Below are 23,520 nucleotides of genomic sequence, written 5' to 3'. Positions count from 1 at the left end.
TACATCAAAACAGCTGCTAAGAGTGGCACAGTAATGAAGTTAGGTCACTTATCCCAACAGGAGAGCCATGAAGAAAAAACAAGGACATTTAAATGTGCCTTATCAGTCACAGATTGCCAGCATCACACCTCAGATAAATAGTGTAGCCTGGAGTTTGAACAAAGGCAGGGTTTTCAAGCTTAGTTTTCAGATGCAAACATCTTTCCCTGTAATAAAACTCAGTGCCACAAAAAAGAAAGCAAGTATGTTAATCTAACTCGTCTTACTTTCTGCCAGTATATGATTTTGCATTTTTTCTACACTGTAATTTCTGCAAAAGTACATGTTTCTTCTGGAGTTGGGGAAAGAAGATTAACACTGAAGACTTCAATGCTATCTACAAATTTAAAACTGTGAATGCAACACACACACTACCTCAGCTCAAGTAACACCTATAAATCGCAGGGTTCAGATTTCTCACACTTGAGCACTGAACTACAGTTGTTACTTTGAAAACAACAATTAACTTCAAGCATATCTTTCAAACATTCCTTAAAATGCTACAACAGAGATGGTCACTAATGAAAATCAGAGAAAGCAAAGTAATTAAAATTTGGACTGATGCTGACAGTGAAAAGTAAGCAGTCATTGCAATGTAAACTCATAGAGGGAAAACTACAGTAAATGATCCCCTCATCTTAAGGATTTCCTTCTGTCCTTCTAACATGACATCAGGAAGGTGAAGTCATTGACTGTAAAACAAAACAATGCTAGCCATGGCAGCCTCCTTCAGATAATTTTGGGTTATAACAGATTAGAAAATAATAGCAACCATTTATTTTGATACAGAGGTAAAGAAATGTTCAAAACTGGCTGAAAAACATGTTTTTTTGTTTTAGGGTGCAGTTCTCTTTTAAGATATTAATCAAACCAAACAGACAGGGCAACCTTGGAAACACCAAACCAATAACAACAAAACTGAGGTATAGGTAAGTCAATCCCAGAAGTAAAAATGGTTTATTAAATCCTTAAAAAGCAGAGCAAGGTTTAAGATATTAACCTAATACAAAGGTATGTTCCAAAGCACTAGAACAGGAGATGAAGAAAGTCCACTGTATAAATGTAAATAGCCAAATAATATACCAGATAACTATCTACTATTTTAAGCTTTGTGACTCTTGCACAGGTTGATGTCAGGAAAATGGTGACAAGCATATGGAGGTAACACAATTGTTAAAAAGGAATGTATACAATTTATAGTTTGGCTTTATGGGAAAGTTTATCAGAAACAATGGATAATGGGCTGCAGGTTGATGCAGCCTTTGTTATTTGAGCCAGGAGTTAGATACAGTGGAACATAAAAAAATGCCAATGAAACTAAGACGGACATAAATAATAAACTGTCCAGGTGGATAGGAACCGGTTGAGTCAAAAAGAATAGAAATTGAATAAATACATACAAATCAAAACACGTGCATTTGTGAGCCATGGAATGCCTCGAGGTTTACCTTTACGACTATGCTTATTTGGATCACATACAGCTGATATAAACATTCCTGATTTAATATGGTACAATAAACAATATAAGTGGGTAAATGTAGAAGTGTTGAACAATATCATAAAGTGCTGAAAAATTCACCTAATGGTCTAGTGACATTGTCAGAATAAATTGTAAGTCTAGAGTAGGTACCATTCTACACTTAGGCAAAGCAAGCACAATCAAATATATGTAACAGAAAATAATTTTGAGATTAAAACACCTAGTGTGTGCAAAGATCTATGGTTCCTAAAAATGAGGTGTTTGTTACAAATTGCGTCATGCAGGAATAAAACAAAAATTATATGAATGTGTACTACATTAAGAAGTCATATAATGGAGAAAGATGTGATCCCGTATTATACATGGTATAATCTATATTATACCATGATCCCCCCAAAACGTGCACGCTGATTGGCCAGCGTGCCCATTGTAAATCGAGTTATACTAATGGAAAAGGTCCGTCGCCGGACTTTTTCCATTAGTATAACTCGTTTTTTTAAAACACTGTCTCGCTATGTTAAATGGGTTTAACATAGCGAGACAGCTTTAAAATAAGCAACGGAGATCTCCGTTGCTTATTTTAAAGCTGTCTCGCTATGTTAAACCCATTTAACATAGCGAGACAGTGTTTTAAAAAAAAAGCAATGGAGAAAGCAAGATCTCCGTTGTTTTTTTTTAGTGTTTCGCTATGTTAAATGAGTTTAACATAGCGAGACAGTTTTAAAATAAGCAACGGAGATGTCCGTTACTTATTTTAAAACTGTCTCGCTATGTTAAACTCATTTAACATAGCGAAACACTAAAAAAGCAACGGAGATCTTGCTTTCTTCGTTGCTTTTGCTCAACTCTGATGTACTGCGCAGGCGCGCAGTACATCAGAACTGCCGCGGATGCCAGACATCTGCGGAAGGGCAGTAAACAGGCATTATACTATGCCATTATTTAAGAAAAGTAATAGTTTCTTTTCTTAAATAATGTCATGGTATAATAGCAATAACCCACTTCTGGGTGTGGGTAATGCTAAATTTACCTACGGTTGGCTTTGTTTGGTCCCTCGGGCTTCGCCCTCGGGACCAAACCACGCCAACCGTGGGTAAATTTAGCATTACCCACACCCAGGTGTGGGTTATTGCTATAGTACAAACCAGGTTACTCTCTAACATGTAATTACTGACCATGGAAATGTAAAGCCAATTTAACTCCTAATGAGACAGGCTAACTCGAGCACCACTAGGGAAACTGGCTGGACTTAAAATAGCCTGCAAGGGCAGCTAGCCTAGTACTTACCTATGAACCCATGATATCAATGACTATTACTCTAGTAAAAATTAGTATATTTCTAAAAGTGCAAGAATGCAGAGGCCACTTGATAAACAAATATAAGGTTCAAATGATTTGAATTACACTGAAATAATAATGATGTTAGGGTTGTATTTACACAATATACAACACAGAAGCTTAAGATAGTCTGGTTTTGATTTTTAAAGAGACAAAATACAATTAGAAATGGTAAAAATTCAGCCTCATTTCGATTTAAGAGAAAACAGCACAGCATTAAAAAGCAGAGTGGGAAGACAACCAATAAAAGAAAAGCACTGTTCAGTCATAGGGTGGTCAATAAGTAATGCAGGTAGTATGGAGACTTTTAAATTGTTGTTATACATTAGAATGGGAAAAAGATTATAAATACTAATCATGGTTGTCATAATGCAGTTTTTACTCCGTGGACTTATATTCTTATGCTACGTTATATAACAGGGGATTTACAGAGTAAATGTGCATCACTTGTATTAGACAGTAAATAACTTTCTTGTTCAAAGCTTGTACAGTGACTACACTCCGCTATTCAACTTATACAAAAGCACCTTCAATATTCTTGCATTTCAGAATTTTGTTTCATTCTACAGCCAATTCTTCACCTATCTACAACTATTTTTTTTTTTCAAAATCCTTGGGTATTTGAAGGTCCTGCTTGTGTTTTGACTATAAAGGTAGCACATGCTGGAACAATTTATTCTCAGCCATTCAAGAAACTTTCATGAGAAATTATTGGCATCAGAGCAACAGAAAACAAGCAGAAGTTAGAGGAATCCCCCTCTGCAGCTTGGTCAGTTTTGGCAGCACTCAAAGTGGACACTGGCAGGTCTACAGGATTGCAAATGCTGAATTCTCATGGTAATAAACTGATCCTACTACCCAAAACCTGGAAATATGAAATCAGATTTTTTACAAGTGTGTGTGTGTGTGTGTGTGTGTGTGTGTATGTGTGTGTGTGTGTTATGCTCTACATAAACCTGCATAATAATTATTTCACTGCAAACACATCCCAAGAGGAGAAATGGCAAACAATTATGTTCTAAGTCAGCTAGCTCACCATTAAGTAGTTCAAGAAACTATCTAAATCTGTTTCTAAGAATGTGTCTGTAGTGTATTCAGCTGCTAGCATTGTTCAGCTCTGCAACAAATAAAAAGATAATTATTATCTGAGTAGCTCATTAATATTATTGTAATTTCATTTACCTGATACTGGAGGCTTGGTGCCAGAAATGATGACCTTGGTGACTTGAACATGTGTCTTGAAGGCTAAGAACAAAAAAACAATAATAAGATAACCTTGGAAAGGAATATAAATTATAACAACAAAGCACTAGTTCATTTTTGTCAAACTTCATAATTCTTAACATGTTACATAAACAACATAGATCATTGTTTGATTCTTCTATGACAGTCTAACTTCCTTTGTTTATTGAAACATCCTTACTCACATCCGGCTTTAGAGAGAGTTGTTTGTGTTCATGGTGCTTGCCAAATACAACAAATAATGTGCAATTTGTTCTTCAGAAATAAACAAAAACACTGAATATACATTGGATCTATTTAATTTTAAATTATCAGGAGAGCATAACATAATATTACCTGCAGTTCAATTAAGTACTACTTTTTGACATTCAGTGAATTCTTACCTGACAAACAAGTTCAAACATGAAGGGAAGATGTAACATAAAATAACAGTCCTGTGTAGGAAGTATTTCAGATGCATTTTTACTTACTTACCTGCATGTTAATCAGGTAAGCCAACTAGATACAGGTGTCCTTTTTCAGAGGTAATCTAGGGGCAGTACCTGATTACGTGACTTGCTCAAAGTCACACAGCTGGTGAGTAGAAATTAAGAGAACTAAACCCAGGACTATAGCCAGTAGCGCAATAATAGCTTGCAGCAATGATCATTTTAGCTAAATTCTCAAACTACATTAAGAAAAGTAAATTACAATAAAAATACCAGCTCTAATGGTATGGGGGGATAAAGACCTGAAGATAGCTCAGGTGTTCAGGATGAGCATACTTATCCATGAAGGGGGGGGGGGGTCGTCCAAGCCCATCTAATGCCACTATCCCTTGGAGAAAGGGTTGACACTACAAGAGGTGGTTTTTGGGGTAGGCATTCAGACATGCAGCCATTTCAGAAGTAACTCAAATTGCAAATGACAGAAACATGCATGTACATTGGGGATAACACTGTGGCTAAGTGGTAATGTAGGTGATCTGCATCCCTCCAGGGGAGGGATTAGTCATAAATAAATCCAATCTTCATTACCATGATGCTCTTTGGAAGGCATAAATCACTGCTGAGGGTGTCTGAATAAAGGTCTCCCTGGCAAGCTTTTGAACTCATTATGGAATAGCCAAGGGATGTGAACGAGTGGACAAGGCTGATAGGGAGAGTCATGATGATTTGCAAATGCAGCTGGAAAAAGTACAAGTAAAAAAAATCATAATGAAAGTGCCAGCTCCAATTGCCTTTAGGGCTAATGCCCTAGCTATGACCCAGATGGAACTGACATGGAGGATGGGTGGACCCATCCTTTGAGGTAGGGGTTGGTTCTGTCCACCAAATGCCATTCCCTCAGGAGATGGGTGGCACAGCAGGAGATGGTTCCAGAGGTGGGCATTCAGCCACCTTACCACTTCAGTTGTGGCAATCACCATGAGTGGACAGGAGCAATCATTCCCATCAGGGAGGGCATTGCAGATTCCAATATGATGTAAGTTATCTGTCCCCCAATGGTGCAAAGCCTTTCTGAGACTAAATGTGTCAGGGCCTCTCACAGCCAGCTGTCACTCTCACTGGTGAGTACCCAGGGTGGGGAATGGAGGTACAGTTAATGGGGGATAGGTCTGATGCGCAGCAGGTACAGTGGGAAAAGGTGGAGACAAAAACAGTCATAACAAATGAGTCACTCCCCTACCAACTAAAGTCAGAGCTGCACATATTGAATACTACAGACTAAAAAAGGTGCAAAACTCCTGTGACTGAGTGAAACAGGTGAAAGTGTGAATGCATTCTGAAATGTATGCATTCAAATGCTAAAGGTTTCACTGCACACAAGACAGCCAACACTTACATTTGTAGCAAAAATGTAACACAAAATAAATCTAAAAGAATCCTTACTGATTGATTTTTTTTCTTTTTTTGCAAGTTGCCTTGCAAAATCAATTAGGAATAGAAGACTTATGGACTATAGAGTTCTCATAAGACTGTTCTTTTTCTTAAATAGATAAATGAGGAGAAAAAAATAAAACTATATTTTATCTATTTCTATTTTTTTTCCAAATACAGCACAGCCATGGCTGAATGACCTCAGGTGCATTCATTGGAATGGCTATACTGCACTTGAGCCCCATCAGCATCTGCTGATCATGCCCACAGCAGCTTGTACTAGGGCAGCCTCCCCCTTCACCCCATCTTAATTTTTGGATGTGCTCAAAACTGTACTCACAACACCATCCAGTCATCAGTAATCAGTGTAACAAGTCCCTGAAAGAGCTCAAGTGCTGAAGAAGTGGCAAATGTTTTTTCTAGAACTTCTTTGTTTAGATTGTGTGGATCTATGCAGATTATAACCCTGTCTGGTTTAACCATGGTAACCATGATGTTGACCCATGGAGCAGGCCCCATTTGTCTCACGATCACAACCAGCTAACCTGCAGAATTTTCATTCAATTATTTGCCTTAATGCAAGCAAACTGTTCACAGAACACACAACTGGTGACACCTTTGGATTTAAATACATGCTACAGTGACTCTGAATGCAGTTAAGACCACTGAACAAATCAGCATAACTTTCAAAAATATAACTTGTGCCTCCTGCCAGACTATCTTTGTGCTACACTACACGGTTGCTCTTTGCACTCTGTTTTTCATCGAATCATTGCTATTTTGCATAGTATTGCTTTGCAACTGTTCTATGTTGTTATGCAAGATGCTTGCTTAATAAATGTGCAAATCATCTGTTCTGCGAGTATGCAAATTATACCCTTCATGACTGTGAATATTTACCTACACCAACATGTGAAACATGCCCTGTACATAATGACTGAATGTTTGGCTTCATGAATGTTCAAATGCTTGCCTTTACTATCCCTTGGTGAACTGATACTGCGTCTGCATACTGTTTATGTGCTGACATGCCCAGATATGAAAAAGCAGCGCGAACCAGTATACTAGATTATTGCAGTGACACAATTTGATACAAATGGCTACAATCTCAATTTTTCAAATTCCACACAGCTCTTGTTTTCCTTCTGGAGCTAATTTATGGCCTGAATAAGGCAGTAACATACCTTTTTGAACCCTTCTCTGTGCCTTGCAAATCCATATCTCTGAATGCCCTTTCTGTGAAGGTATTACACATCACTTTTGCTATCAATGGAGAGTTTTTCAACCCGGTGATTCATTTTTTGACAGCATTCATAAACATTCATCGGCGGCCATGGTGGTGCAGTGGTTAGCGTTGCCGCCTCACAGCAAGAGGTTCTCCAGTTCAATCCTCGGCTGGGGTGCCTTCTGTGCAGAGTCTGCATGTCCTCCCTGTGGTCGCGTGGGTTTCCTCCAAGTGCTCCGGTTTCCTCTCACATCCCAAAGACATGCTGTAGGTTGATTGGACACTCTAAACTGGCCCTAGGTCTGAGTGTGTGCATGTGTGTGCCTTCTATGGAAGGTTGGGCACTGGGCTGGCAACTCAACACTGTAAAACTCCACTGCCAATCATGAGCAGACAAGGTGATCCGCGGTGGCAACCCCTAACTGGGAAAAGCCGAAAGAAGAAGATTCATAAACATTCATGAGCTTCTGCACTCATTTTATCCACAATGAGCACAGTATCTATTGCATATACATTGTGGTATTCACAAACACCTCAGTTGTAACATCAGAGCTTTAGTTATCTGAACTTCTACCTGCATCAATTACTTACTTAATACTTCTCTGCTTACTTTCTGTATTTGTTTTACATTTTTTTTTAAAAAAAGATCACTAAACTATATTCGAAACAGTTTTCTTGCCTCACTGGATAGGCTGTGTCGTCATACCTGCAACCGTACTATAATTAGCTAATACTCTTATTTTAACTGTGCATTCACAGCTTGGCTTCCTACTACATTATTAGAAGGATCATCAATCTCTTATAACTTCATTTTAACCCTTATTTTTCTGCTCAAGTTTAATCTTACACACATCCATCTTGTTTTTAAGTTACCTAATTTTTAAATTCTTATCCTATAAGCTGTACACAGTCACAGTTTTACCTAATGTTTACTCTGTCTCACTTCAAAGTCTTCTTTTCATTATATTATTTCACATACCATATAAAATTCTGTCTTGGACCCAGGAATACATAAAGCAGCTCACCGAATTCCCAACCTTCAGCTCTATGCCCCGACTTACTTACTAGGATACAGACTTAATTTTCTACCATGTAAGCTATTTACATTTACTGTTTGTTACACATGATACTCGTCTCAATGCTTTACTAATATGTCTTCCTACAGATAACATATAAATGTTTACAGAACTAAACTGCCAGTGGTAGCGGAAGCATACACATAACGGCTTCCAGTTTTGATTTCATATGCTGTTTGCCACTATAGTCTTTATGCATTTATATCTGCTATGTGCCCCCTGCGATATGCACCTTCCCTGGTCAACTGGGTACTTACAGTACTAGCATGATGACATTCATTCAGTTTGTTTCATGTGTCTAAGGGTCTACTACTGCATTCCTGTTATTAGCAGCAGAACAACTTAAAAACATGATGGATATGTGAAAGATTATCTCATTTATAAAGTTCTTATCCTATTAGCTGTACACATGCACAGCTTTTCTTAAAGTTTAATCTGTTTCAGCTGAAAGTCTTTGCCTCATTATACTACTTTACATATCACAGGCAAGTCTATGTTGGACTGAGGAATGAATAAAGCAGCTCACACGGTCCACTGGAGGAACACAGCTAAGTGTTTACCTATTCCCATTCTGGGGTACTTTTGTCTCCGTCCCATGATCTTACACCAATCCAATTTTCCCACCTCGACTACAGGACAGATTTCGTCATGTGCATCCCTCCAAGAACGTATGCCACCTTGGACCTGTGAGATGATACAATGTTTTCCATAATTTATTCCTTAACAGGTTAGTCTATACAACAGAGTTGTTCTTTTTACCCTCTCATTAAAAATCAGCATATGTCCCATACATCTGTCATGCTTCCATCCTGTCTGATTTCAGTTTTATTGGATTATGGGCATATATATATAAATAGGCAGATAGAAAGGTGAATGACATTTTGGCGAAATGTCTTTATGTCAAACTACAAATCACTGACCAAAAACACCAAACTAAAAAGACTGAATAAAAACAAACAAAAAAAATCTGTTTAGTTTTTTTAAGGGGCAAGCCTCCCCCCACTCCCCCCCCCCCCCACTAAATATACATACCAACTCCAAGTTCATAATGGAGAAGGGGACAAATTTCCCACTCAGCAATGTACGACAACCTCAGTTGTACCGGCCTTTCCTTGTTTCAGTGAAATGCCTCATTGATATAATGCTGGTAATCTAAATATATCAGTATCTATATAGATATAGAAATAGATATATTGCTTTTCTTGGCACATTTGTGAAGTGCCTGCAAATTTTTGGCATTGTTACCATCTTTTCACTTGCTTATCTAGTTGGTACTCTATGAGATTTTATTTCAGTTTACCACACACTGCACGCTCCCACATCCTACTAGTTGATATGAATTTGCCATTATAAGCAGGATTTTGTTCATTAAGATTCCCTCTCATGACTCACACTACATCCTCCACATAGACTTAAACAATATTTTTCACCCCCCCAAGGGGTCTGCTTGATCTGATGAAGCATAGCACATGGGTGAAAGCACAGAACTTCCCATCCTCAACCAATCCATACAAAATGTTTTCCTTTCTAATTTCTGATGCCAGATTCAATTTTCATAACTTCCACTGTTCCTTACTTATCTCCCACACAAACCCCTATCCCAGACTAACTCAGGTATGTCCTTCTGTCCATCACATCCTGACTGACAGGTTCATCACATTGTTGAACTTAAGGATGGGGAGCTACTTTTACTCAAAGTGCTGGAATGTAAGTTCATTTCTGGTCAGTGATGGATGGTGCAGTGATGCAGCAGTAGTGTTGTCGCCTCACAGCAAGACGTTCTCTGGTTCAATTCTCGGCTGGAGTGCCTCCTGTGCCGAGTCTGTATGCCCTCCCTGCGTTCATTTGAGTTTCCTCCAGGTGCTCCAGTTTCCTCCCACATTACAAAGGCATGCGTTTGGAGCATTTCTCCCCAAGCCTCCTCTGAAAATTGGCTTCGTTCCAAGTCAGACTTTCCTGGTAAACAAATGTTAAACAAAAATAAATAAAATAAATAAATAAAAAAGAAATACAGTTAAGAAACACTGGTGGGGATTTAGAAATGGCTACTGCCAGTGGTAAGCCAAAACATGTGGTAAACCACTGGTGGATGCCCTTTCTGGTCTAGAAACAGGCCCACTGCAGTGATTCTTCACTATCTTCATAGTTATGCTAAATGCTAACGAGACATTCCAGGGGAGCAGAGTGTGCTCTCTATCCATTTGCACTGACCCCAAAATTGCTGCAGGAAAGGATTTACACACACATCACTCAGTTGTACAAATTATCATATAAAAACGTGTTAACTAACATGGCCAAAATGCCACATTCATCCATTAACTCTAATGACAGAGACAAAATTACATGGTAATGGTAAGAGTACTGCATCAATGGGCCCAGACAATATCCCAGGATGCCTTCTAAATAAAAGGTGGGCCTTCTACAGACCCTGAAAACTACAGATCCATAATTCTCACTAGTCTCATATGCAAAGCCATGGAAAGAATTATCATGGAAATGATTATTAATGACACAGAAAACATCTAGACAATGGACCCAACCCAATTTGGTTTCGTCAAAAGCAGGTCATGCCTATTGAGCCTAATAGATGGTCATGCCTACTGAGGCTAATGGAATTCTTTGAGAAGGTCGCCAAAGCAATGGATGAGGGCAATATGGTTCACAATGCCTACCTTGACCTGATCAAGGCATATGACACAATGCCCTAGTCAGGCATAGTTGACAAACTCAGGAGTTTGGGTATAAACACTTATGTCACCTGGTGGATAGCCAGCTGGCTCACAGACAGGACCCAGAAAGTTAAAAATGGGGAATCCACCTCTACAAAGAGGAAAGTCACAAGTGGAATCCCTCAGGGGATCAGTCCCAGGACTGCATCTTTTTGGAATTTAGTTATTTGAAGTCAAAGCCAGTGTCAAGGGCTTCTGGCTGACAAAATTACAAACTAGAAGAAGTCATAGAATCCCCCACTGACACTAATGATCTCCAGGAAGGGCTGGCACAGACAAATCACTTGTGTCAGAGCCAGGGACTAAAACTAAATACCAAGGAATTCATAATAGTATCCTTCAGAAAGTCATCCTCCCTGGTAACTATCATATTGACAACACACATCTAAAAGTCGATCCAGTAGTCAGGAACCCGGGGATATACACAGACAGTAATCTTTGACCATCATGTGTCTACAGTAGTGCTGTGCAACTTATAAATAAAGGTATGGCATCTAGGTCCAAGGAGATGATTGTTTCACTGTATTCAGCATTCATTAGACTTATCATGGAGTACAATACACTTTTTGGTATGTACCTAACCAGACACATCCAACAATTGAAACATCCACAGAGGTTCTTCACTAAAAGAATATAGGGCATAAGTAGCATGTCCTGTGCAGAGTGACTCAAAGCCCTACCCTTGCATTATGCCTCCTATGGGCTGTTGAAGGGAGATCTATGCATGGCATACAAGTTGTTGTCAGACTCTACCCTGATGGGCCTCCTGCATTTCTGCAAAATAAGCAGCAGCAGAATTGCGTATTTTAAAGACATAAACCTTAGCCTGTGATATAAAATGATCTGTTGAAGAGTCTGGTATGTCCACAGACACATAGATCAGGTTAACAATCCATGTGAAGCAGAGTTCCTCTCTAACCCATTTAAAATGCAACTTGGACAACTGGAAGGAGAATAGGAAATTCATTCATGGATTGGCACCTATGTCTCTAATGGACATAGGCAGCCTCTAAATGGTTTATCTTCCAAGTTCATGCTTGTAAATGTTTCACCCACAAGCTCCTGATTACACTTATCAAGGGTACTAGCACCTATCAGAGATTTGGGATGCATGGCTAGGCTTAAAAAGGCCATAGGGGTCATTAGCTCAATAAACACCTATGAACCTATAATTATCAAGAAGCTCAGAGGGAATGTACTGGTGGAGGTGAATGCATTTTTGTATGTTTGTGGCAATGTGTATGAATAGTCTTGTGTGTGTGTGTGTGTGGGGGGGGGGGGGGTATGTCTCTGCCTGGGCAGTAACAGTTGAGGGGTTGGTTACAAGATCAGTAGAGTACGTGTACGTCTGTGTATGTGTGAGGAAGGGTGGGCGTGTGTGAGCTTATGTGGGTGCCTATGACAGTGTGTGAGGACGGGTCTGTGTGTGTTTTTGTGAGTGCCTGTGAGAGAGAGAGTGTGGGGGATATGGGTTGTAGCCTAAGCAGTCAACTTATTTGGCCAACATTTATGGACAAGCCAAAAATAATGGAGGAATAAAAATCCCAAACCAGGGACAGTATTTAAATATTGCAGTGATTCACTTAAAATTTAATAGAACAGGATTTACATCACAATGCATTTTCTGAAAAATACGTATGCAACTCTAATGTCTGGCATAACCTTCCATGATTTCTTTTATGTGGGACAGGGAGAAAATATATGAGGCAAAATCAAGGCTTTTCTGTAAACACAGGGTCATTTCAGAGGTATGTGGGTATATGTGGACATATTTGTTTATGTCTAAATGAGTGAGTGTTTGTAAGTGCTATTGAGTGATGAAGTTCATACCATAGACTGTGTGTATGTGTGTGTGTATTTGTGTAGGAAAAAAAAATAAATAAGGGGGTATATATATATATATATATATATATATATATATATATATATATATTATAACAAAAATAAACGGCTTCTTGGTGTGTGCGACCATGCATCAAACGAAACTTAAGACGTAACAATGGTTCTTCCTATAAAAAAGTTTTAATAACGTGCACTGGTAAGCGCTTTCACAATAGCTTCTTCAGACCAACAAGCACATTTCTACAAACACTACTATAAATACTAAAAACAATTATGACGTAGCTTAATTGTTAACCATTCGCTAACGTTAAACATTTTCAAATTACATCAAAAGCACTTCTTTATGGAAGCATATAAAATACCAGCTTTGTGCTAGCATGTTTAACTAACAACATTTAATAAAATAAATAGAACACTTATGACTAAAATACATATGTGAAAAATACAAAAAATAATGTAAAATAATATATATACTAGCTAACAGTATTTGTTCTGTTGTATTGACATTGTTAAATAAGTATGCAGTTATCAACTCTCATAAATATCATCGGGATTTTAAAATTGGTTTGAGAGATGCTCTCTCATTGAGGCCATGACCTCTATCTGCTCTGAGTTTCAATATCCAAATCATTTCTCTTTTTTCTGTATTATTCCTAATATTTCCTTGTCTAATTATAGGATTAATAGTATCTATAGCCATAAATTTAAATGTGTACAGGCCTAGTCCAATATAGCTTAAGAAGTATGGACACCAATTCTTAAGCTATATTGGACTAAGCCTGTGTGTGTTTTCATTCTGGTATCCAGTTTTGTGCTACTTATTTCAAATTTAAATGTGTGATGATTATCAAACATCAGGACATGTTTAGCTAACGCATTGTTCTGATATTGTATTTTAATGGCATACAAATGTTCTCTGATTCTTGTTCGAAAAGATCTATTAGTCTTCCCTATATAGAATGAACTACACAATTCACATTCAGCTAAATAGGCTATATTTGCTGTATCACAAGTTGCATTTATTCTGAAACTATAAATCTGTCCTGTATCAGGATGGATAAAATGGCCTTCGGTACTAATGTAACTACAGTAGTTACAATGTCCACATGAACTGGTATTCCAGATATTACTGGACATATTTTTGTGGAGTTAAAACATAACAGTTTCTTGAGATTGGGTTTGTTTTTGAATCTAAAATATGGTTTATCCCCCACAATCTCTTTGATCTCAGCATTGCTAGTAAGTATCTTCCAATGGTTATTAATAATGTTATATAAAGCACTGTTGTCATTCGTGTAGAACATTGGTATTTTTATGTTCTTGTCTTTTGACCTATTAACTTCGTCCAGTTCTATCCGTGTTGAAAAATATGGTGCAGCTCTATCCTGCCTAAGTTTATCTAAATCTAAAAGGCCTCTATCTACTTCTGTTGCTTTATATCCTCGACTCACAAGTCTATCTCTAAAAGCATTTATAGCTTCATGGAAGCCTAAATCAGTGGCATTCAAGTGAGAAATACGCATACCTTGTCCCTTTATAATGTTTTTGAAAATATAATGGGGGTGCATGCTCCGTCTATGCAATAAGTTATTCCTTTGGCACTGTTTCCTGTACACTCCTGTATTATTGTATTTGTCCATAACTCTTTCCATGTATACATCTAAATATTCGATGTATACATTGGAATAGTTATGGGTAAATTTTAAAAAACTAGTCATGCAATTCATGTCTGAAATAAATTTGTCCAACTCCACTGTACTCCCATTCCAAAGCAGAAAAATATCATCTACAAAACGACGGTAAAATAAAACATGTCTTTTGTAGATGTCACATTTAAACAAATGATTTTCTTCCCAATAGGCCAATACCATGTTGGCGTAGCTATTGGCACAAGAAGTGCCCATAGCTACGCCATCACATTGAATGTAAACGCATTGTTCAAACACCAATATATTATTTTCTACTATCACTTCCAGAAAAAGACTTAGCAAATCTACATATCTCTGGTCAAAGTCACTATGTAAATTTAAATACTCTTTGACTGAGTCTATACCAATATTATTAGGTATTACCGTGAAAAGTGACTGAACATCTAATGGGACAAAAAATTTATCTGAACTAATCTCTTGTATATTACTATAATCATACAGGTCCAGCAAAAATTGTTTGGTATCTTTAAGGACATAGGTGTTATCATTAAGTACTGGTCTCAAAGCTTTCTCTACATATATTGAGAAAGGTTCAGTACACCAACCTTTCCCTGAGACTATAGGTCTCATCGGTGGATTGAGACTATCTTTATGAATTTGTATAACAGGGATCAAAGGGAATTCCACCAGCAGGTACTTTTTTTTATTTTTATTTTACATTTGTTGACCAGGCTAGTCTGGCTGGATAAATGTCCATTTTCAGCAGAGGCCCAAGGAGAAAAGCTCCACTATATACTAGTAAATAACATTAAAACAGCCCAGTAAGAGACAAAATTATACGTATTTAAGGAATTATTTCAATATAGCATCGTAACAGTACAGAAGCACTTTAACAAAAGTAAAAAATACAGTGAGGATCCCTAATCCCATATTCTTTGCAGAAGCAAGAATAGTAAAAGAGAAAAAGAGAAAAAATAATAACACAATATTCTATACAATATTTACAGTGTTAACAACTGTGATAAACATGTTGTGCTAGGGCACTAGTTTTAAGAAACAGATTTGCACAGCAGGGAGGAACATATAGGTTTAAATAAATAAATAGGTAGTTGCCCAAGTCTGGAGTGATGTCATTGCTTTTGACTAAGTCTGTAATCAGACTGAAAATTTGATACTTAATTTCTTCAACTTTATTGTATGTTAATAAGTTTATAATATTTCTCATCACTCAACAATTTATACATAGCTTCTTGGTATTTCTCATAGTCCATTATAACTATAGGACCACCTTTGTCTGTTGGTCTGATCATAATAGTTCGATCATTTCGTAAACTAGAAAGAGCTATCCTATCTCTAACTGTAAAATTAGTATATTTCTTACTAAATCTATTTACATTAGTTGAACTGTAATATTCATGTAATTCATCTTCTACTAAACTATAGAATACATCTATTATTGGATGACTATTTGGTATGTAAGTGCTTGGTTTCTTAAAATTAATTTTCTTGTCATTAGGCATTGCACCAAATTCATATTGTAACAAGACATTCCTTAAAAACATTTTAATATCTATTAGAACATTTGTTAAATTATTAGTACTGTCTCTCTAATGAATGTTTCCTCTTGGTCCTGCCTCGATTGGCAGAACGGTCTCTTTTCACCCCTCTCTCCTTAGATATGGGGAAGGGGAACTGTGGAAAACCCATGGAATTCCTGTTGCTACTAGGCACTTTGGGCCTATTTGTTGTTCTGTAGTCATTCATTAGAGAGACAGTCCAATCAGACTATCAAAAGAATATGGCAACGGACAGCGACAACTTGACTTTAAACATTTCAAAGAGACTATTGACTTAAGACAAAATTAATGTGTTGAATAAAGGCCTAAGCTTCATTGCGACTAGTACTAATAGTGTTGAAATGTTGCTGATTTTCATTGGTGGAACGATTGGTCGAATTATGTAAAACTATTACATAAGTCAAGGGTTTTTCCTGCTAATGCTTGAGGTTGAGCGATCCTGGAGTCAGTATACTGTATTTAATTTTTCAGGGGTGGGAATGTTTACATTACTTTTTGTTCCATGTTTTATGTTTCAGATAAACTTGCCTGTGATTACTCATTATATGCTCATACTTTTTTTATCTATCTACATATATAAATATGTATCTGTGTATGTATGTATGTAAGCATATAAATACATATGTATATATATTATATAAATCAGTAGTAAGCTGCGGGCCATTTTAAGCCTAGCCAATTTCCCTTTTGGTGCTAGATTTAACCTATCCCATTTGATGTCAGATTGGTAGATTGGCCTTACTCTTCCCATGTCGTTACTTATATGTTACTCTTAGTGAAAATAATTGGGATTATATCACAGATAATTTGAGGGAACCCACGAATGGGATAAACCGTTTAGAAGCTGCCATTGTCCATTAGTAGTACAGGGTACAGATACATACAAAAAGGCAAATTATACTCAATGACTGCTCTAATGATGGCTGCGTAGGGGACAATTACATGTCTAGATCTGGGCACAATCCCTATGTTTATAAGCTGTACAATACACAAGGACTTTCTTATGACAGTGGATGCATGCTGTTCCCAAATCTCAAACAATTGGGTCAACTCATAGTGGAGTATTGTCAATGTGGAAGTTCCCCAGCATAGATGACTTCCCAAAGGATACAAGAATGCATTTTTTTGGCATTTAGTTTCAGTTCATATTACTGACACCAGTTATTTGTTTGTGACAAACCTTCCTGCATAATGGCTATGTCTTTTGGGGATTCACTGACTTCTCCTAGTTTGAAGTCATCTGCAAATCAGTCAGTCAGAGAAATTTGGCATTGGCTTTTACTTCAGAGAAGCAGATGTCAAACAGGAGAGGTCCCAGCACTGAACCCTCAGGGACTCCACTGGTGAATGGTGATTGGTCTCTTTGTGGAGGTAGCTTCCCCTATTTTAATCTCCTGCATCTCACCTGTGAGCCAATTAGCAATCCAGGGGATCTTGTATGAGTGTATTCCCAGTTTATTTAGCTTCTGTACTATGACTGTGTGGGGGTTTGTGTTGAAAGCTTTGGTGTGCGTTTCATCCATTGTTTTGGTGACCTTTTCAAAAAAGTCCACCAGATGGAGTAAGCATGAGGTGCCCTTGATGAAGCCAAACTGTGACATCCAGTGTTTGAAGGTTCCCTATCTCCTTACTGATTAGTTCCACATTAAGTCTTTCCCAGTGTTTGAAGGTTCCCTATCTCCTTACTGATTAGTTCCACATTAAGTCTTTCCCAGTGTTTGAAGGTTCCCTATCTCCTTACTGATTAGTTCCACATTAAGTCTTTCCATGGCTTTGCATATGAGGCTAGTCAGACTTATGGGTCTTGAACTGCCTGGGTCTGTGAAAGGTCCTACCTTATGCAGGGAAATGACTGTAGCTGTTCTCAATTTGCTTGGTACGAAACCTATATGGAGGCTATGATTGAACAGTGTTGTTGGGAGGGTGAGGGGTGAACAGATTTGTACTTCATACTAATTAAGATGTTCCAGGGATGTTGTCAGGACCCATCAGTGCTGCATTTTCAGCTTTTTTAGGATTTGGTCTTGTGTGGTAGTTGGAGGCGATTCAGATTCAGGTACATCTTGTGGGATGAACAGAAGGGGTCGTAAAGTTTCAGCTAAATTTATTGGCCACCAGGTTCACTACACCTTCAGCCTCAGTGTGGGTAACATTGTTCACAATCAGCTCAGCACATTGCTGCTTTGTGCTTCTGGGATTATGACAATGAATTAAAAAGGCCTTGCCATTGTCGTTGGTTTGGGTGGCTATTTTAGCCTCGAACTTGGCTTTAGTGGATTTTATTAAGCTACTCAGTTCCATGCTTATTTCAATGACAAGGGTTCTATCAGTCTGGGAGTTAATCTTCTTACTTTAATCAAACTTCTCTTCCTTTTACTGTAAAGCTTATTGATATTATGATTCCATCATGGGGGTTTCTTTCTGGAGTCTATCCGCACTTGTTTCTACAGGCTACAGCTGTAGCTATGCAGTTGTTTACATGCTGGTACAGTAAGAGTGGCATATATTTATGAGTATTCAGCAAAGCTAACTGGGCTTAGTGGGAATTGGAAGCTTGTCAATGTATCATTTAGGAGTTGGTAGTTTGTTTTCAAGAAAAATCAAAGGGTACAACAGATGGAAGGGGTCTATGATATTAATTTTATTTTGTAGTATGCTGATTTATGGTTATTTATTTATTTATTTACCAGGTAATGTTCGACTGGGCAAAATGCCCTTTTTCAACGGAAACCCGGGGAGAAAAGCTCTAGAAACATAGGTATACAAAAGCATTTTATAAGAAACAGCATACAATGAGGCTACAAATCAAAGTGAGATGCAGATAGTTGTTAATAAAACAGTAAAAGCATGGATAACAACATATTCAATTAACAATTTGCAACAATACTTTCATAGAACTTTTTTTTGATATACATTCAAAGGAGAGAGTCCTCATCTAAAAGTTATGAGGAGGTATGAGAGTTGCAACCAGTGTAACAGAATGGGGGTTAGACCAAACATGTGATGAAGATACAAGGGATATTAAAAGGTGCTCCTGTATTAGTAAGGACAAGATCCAAGATGGTGTTCCCCATGGTGGGTACACTGACGGAATTGTTCCAGGGTGTTAGAATTGACAAAATCCAAGAAGGGATTTTTGTGCTTGTCTACTAGTTGTAGTATAGGTTTCCCATTCTATAGTTGAAACCTAAGAACATGGTATTGGGTTTAATAATGAGTGATTCTAGTTCCCTGTGGACAGAGAGTCGAGGGGTGCAAATCAGGAAGAAAGGACATTGCTCCTCACGAAGCATCCGAACAGAGAACAAATCTTTTTTTTTTTTCAGCTAAGGGTTGAGGGGTACCAGATTGTGGAAAGTCTCCATTTACTAGTTGAGCAAGCTACAGCTCTGATTAGCAGAAAGAAAATACATTTCATGAAACATTTCATAACTGAATTGTGGATCCTTTGGTACATTTTTTATGTTTTTTTTTTTAATTTTTATATTATACATGTGTTAACTAGGTAAGCCCACTGGGCACAAGTAACCCTTTTCAAGGGGTGCAAAGGAGCACTGCCTGGTCAAGTGTTTTGTTCACATTCACAAAGTACACAAACAAAGGTAGAAAGAATCACATCCTGCACTGTGGGCTACTGGAAGCATCTTGTTAACAGCGGAAACCTTATAAATACAGCGAAGACTCCATCTTAGATGGGTCTTTCTTGGTGTTTCTACCGACTGTTTTGTCTGTGTCACATTTTTACCATTTGGTCTGGATGTTATTTGGGATAATTTGCAGTCACCTTGATGTCTGCGGATATCAAGCTAAGTCTTAAGTTCTGAGTTTCCGAAGATTAGCCATCAGTTTATGCTGACCTGAATTGCTCAGAAAAAGGGTGAATATGGCATGACTACAGCTAGTGAGGTTTGGTTTTATTGCCCTGAATGGACTGATAAAGACTTGAAGAAAAAAAAAAAAACAGTTATGGGTATTCAAAAGCCATGTAGCTGATGATTTGTATGTCTTAAGGGGTTATTTCCATATATCCATGCATATATCCCATGATCCTGTACTACAGGAAGTTTAGGGTATTACACAGTGAAACTTTAGCTTACATGGCTCTTTCATGCAGTTTTCTGATGAGTAGTTTGGCTATATGACTTTTTTACCCTTTGGTTTAGGCCTTATAAATATAGTACTATTTTTGCAAATATAACTAATAATTGATCCCTACATGCATTTTTATATATGTTACTTATTTCTAAATTTACTACTCTTCCACAATGAAAGAATTTAAAAATATAAATACTAACATTTCCTTAAAGTAATATCATCATTGGGTTACACACCCATCACTTAAAAGTGTTTTCAAGTGTGAGTTGTGAAACCTGACTCAGAAGAGCTTAAAAAAAAAAGATGCACGCATAATGTGAAGAGGCAAACCTTCTTATCAAGAGCTGATTTGCACATTCCAGCTATACTAAAAATGCATCCTCTCAGAATTAAAAAAATAAATAAATAAATAAAGTAAAACGGACGGATCTGTAGGAACGAAGATAAAAAAAAGGCATTTTGTGTTAGAAACAGGCTACAGATATAGACATTTAGTTTTTGGCATTTTTAAATGTTTGCATTAAAGACTGTTCATTTCTTTAAGTTTTCTAGAGTATATGTAAAAATGATTGTGTTATATTCAATTACCTTTGGAGGTGGTTCCAAATTTATTGAAGGAGCTTGTTCTACTATTTTAGGAGCTCGGTGTCGATTATTTTTTTCTTGTTCTTTCACTGCCGCAACTTCCATTTGATAGATATCACTGAAATGACAACAAATTAAGTTAGTCGAGAAGGTTTCTCGTACAGTAATAAAGTGAGCTGGTCATACTGTGTACATATTTAATTTTAAAGACATTATTATTGAATTTACAACAAAACATCACCTTATAGTATATTTTTCAATACATGAAAATAAATAGCTAGAAGCATTGAGGAAGTACGGAAACAATCATTAGCCTTTAACCATGTACATTGGTTCCACAGTGCAGTGTATCAAGTCCTGACTGCACCCTAAATGACCTGTGACTGAGTACTAACCCAGGCAACAGGGGAAATATTGCAAGGGTGCAACTGACTGAAGCCAACTTTACCATCCTTGAAGAAGGAAGGCATCCCAGCCTGCTGCATAATTAGCACCTAGTGGAGGTCATAGCTCTCAACCTTCCATCTCTACAATGAGAAACACTACCTCTCAAAATGTGGGACAAGCGGGCAAAATGTGGAACACTTACAAACAGCTTGCTTGTAACATCAACTAGTAAGCTCACAGAACAGATAAAATGCGTTACTTCATTCTTACAAAATATTCTTCTGATGAATTAATATGATTCAAAATTATTTACTATGGATACTAGTTAAAAAATTCTTACACTGACTCTATGACAGATGTTTTCAATGTGCAAAACAACTGTGAGGAACACTGACTTTAAGACCCTAAATGAGGAACATCCCTTATAATGAGGTACACTTGAGAGGCATGGTGGAGGTAGGTGGCTAGCATACAGTAGAAAGGACATCTACACCCACCAAACTGTGCATTTCACAGTAGCCACATTTTGGCAGATGTGAACAGGTAAGATTTCTTTATTGTAATTACACAATACAGCAAAACTTGTAGCAATCCTCCTAAGGTGCATTCACATATAATGAACATGAATAAATAAGAGAATACAGTACAATACAATACAATACTAAACAATACAATATAACAACTAAGTTATTGCACTTCATGTACTGCACATGAAATGAATAAAGTAAGGTGCACAGGAATGTAAACATACACCTTAAAGTGCAAATTACTATTACCTGTACTCAGTGTGAGTGTTTAGCATTGTTCAGTTCACATATGGTTCTGGGATTGAAACTGTTCTTAAGTCTGTTTGTCCAAGATGGAATGGACCTGAAACATCTGCCAGAAGGCAGGAGCTCAAACAGGTGATGTCCAGGGTAGGAAGGGTATTTCAAGAAGTTGGTTGCCCTGCTGAGACAGCAAGAGCTGAAAAGTTCCTCCAGAGAGGGCAGTGAGCAGACAGTGATTTTCTAGCAAAATTAATGAGCCTTTGAATGGCCTTACTGCCTGCTGCCAAGCTGTTGGCATACCATGTGGAAATGCAGTATGTCAGCACACTTTCAATAAAACAGTGGTAAAAAGACACCAGTAGCTCCTCCTGCAGGTTGTTTATCGTCAGGAAATGAAGTCTCTGCTGTGCCTTCTTGACTGCTCCTGTGTTATTTATGGACTAAGAGATATTTTTTGCCACATGTACACCTAGACAGTTGAAGGCAGGAACCCTTTCCACACAGTCTCCATTGATGTATATTGGTTTGTGATCTGCATTGTGTCTCTGGAAATTTCTTTTGTTTTGGTAGTGTTCAGGGCAAGGTTGTTCTCAATACACAATGAAGCTAATCTTTGAACTTCATCTCTATATGCTGTCTCCAACCACTGTGGTGCACCCGCAAACTTAATGATGGTATTAGTAGAATCAGAGGGGACACAGTTATGGGTGTAAAGAGTAAACGGGGGGGGGGGGGGGCTCAGCACACAGCCTTGTGGGACACACCATTGTTTAGCCTGACAGGAGAGGTATGGGCCTAGTCTAACCACTGGAGGATGGTTAGTCAAAAAGTCTTTAAGCCAAGATTCTGAAAGTCCTAGACCAGTGAGTTTAGTGATCAGTCTATCCGGTGTACCTGTTAAAGGCTGAGCTAAAGTCTACAAAGAGCATCCTCACATAGCTCCCCTGCTGCTCAAGATGGCAAGTGCAGTGTGTAAGGTAGTAGAGATGGCATCTTCTGTAGATCTACTTGCCATGTAAGCATACTGGTGTGTATCCGAGATAACTGGCAAACTATCCTTGATGTTCATAGGTAGGTACTAGGCTATTGGTCCTAGCACCTGTATAAGTCTAGCCAAAAAAGTACCCTGGCTTTCGCCATCCAAGAAAATTATTTTCCTGTACCACTGTCTAGCAGAGCCATAGAAGTGATCCCAGGGGTGAATTTCTTATTTCCCATACAATTATCAAGATTTTTCTAAAAACGTGCTAATGAAGAGCTTTGTTTGATATAGATAGGTAGTTTTTTTCAGAGTATGGGGAGTCTCTGGGACAGGAATCGATCCCTCCAGCATATACTGTTTATTGTGGTGACCAGGTTTAGGTCCCTAGAGGGTGCAGCTTGGAGGGATTGGGATTTCTTTAAGTGGAGCATGTCCAACAGCTCTGGGTTTGACATAGCTTTGTATGTTAGTGTGTCACAGAACCAGTTTTTCAAAACACTTCATGATGACTGGAGTTAGTGCCACTGGACGGTAGTCATTTAGACTGCTGATGACAGGTTTTTTTGACAGTGGAGTGATCATATTTGACTTCAGACAACATGGAACAGTAGACTTAGACAGACAGGTTGAAGACCTTTGTGAAGA

The 23,520-nt window shown here is 37.9% G+C and overlaps 1 protein-coding gene across 7 annotated transcripts in view; it reads right to left on the bottom strand.

Annotated features, from left to right (window-relative positions):
* The window catches only part of PTK2B (protein tyrosine kinase 2 beta), a 2,401,727-nt gene that overhangs the window by 160,969 nt on the left and 2,217,238 nt on the right, over positions 1-23,520 (bottom strand). For all 7 annotated transcript variants that reach the window (XM_044062346.1, XM_044062339.1, XM_044062341.1 and 4 more), the window contains 2 exons: positions 20,740-20,854; positions 4,040-4,102 (listed from right to left, as the gene is read on the bottom strand). In XM_044062346.1, the coding sequence (XP_043918281.1) occupies positions 4,040-4,102; positions 20,740-20,854 (178 nt within the window). The remainder of the gene's footprint in view (positions 1-4,039; positions 4,103-20,739; positions 20,855-23,520) is intronic.

This window comes from Protopterus annectens, chromosome 2.part1 (genome assembly GCF_019279795.1).
Source record: "Protopterus annectens isolate FY-2018-M chromosome 2.part1, PAN1.0, whole genome shotgun sequence".
In the NCBI taxonomy this organism is placed as follows: Eukaryota; Metazoa; Chordata; order Ceratodontiformes; family Protopteridae; genus Protopterus; species Protopterus annectens.
This window is presented reverse-complemented; position numbering and strand designations above follow the sequence as displayed.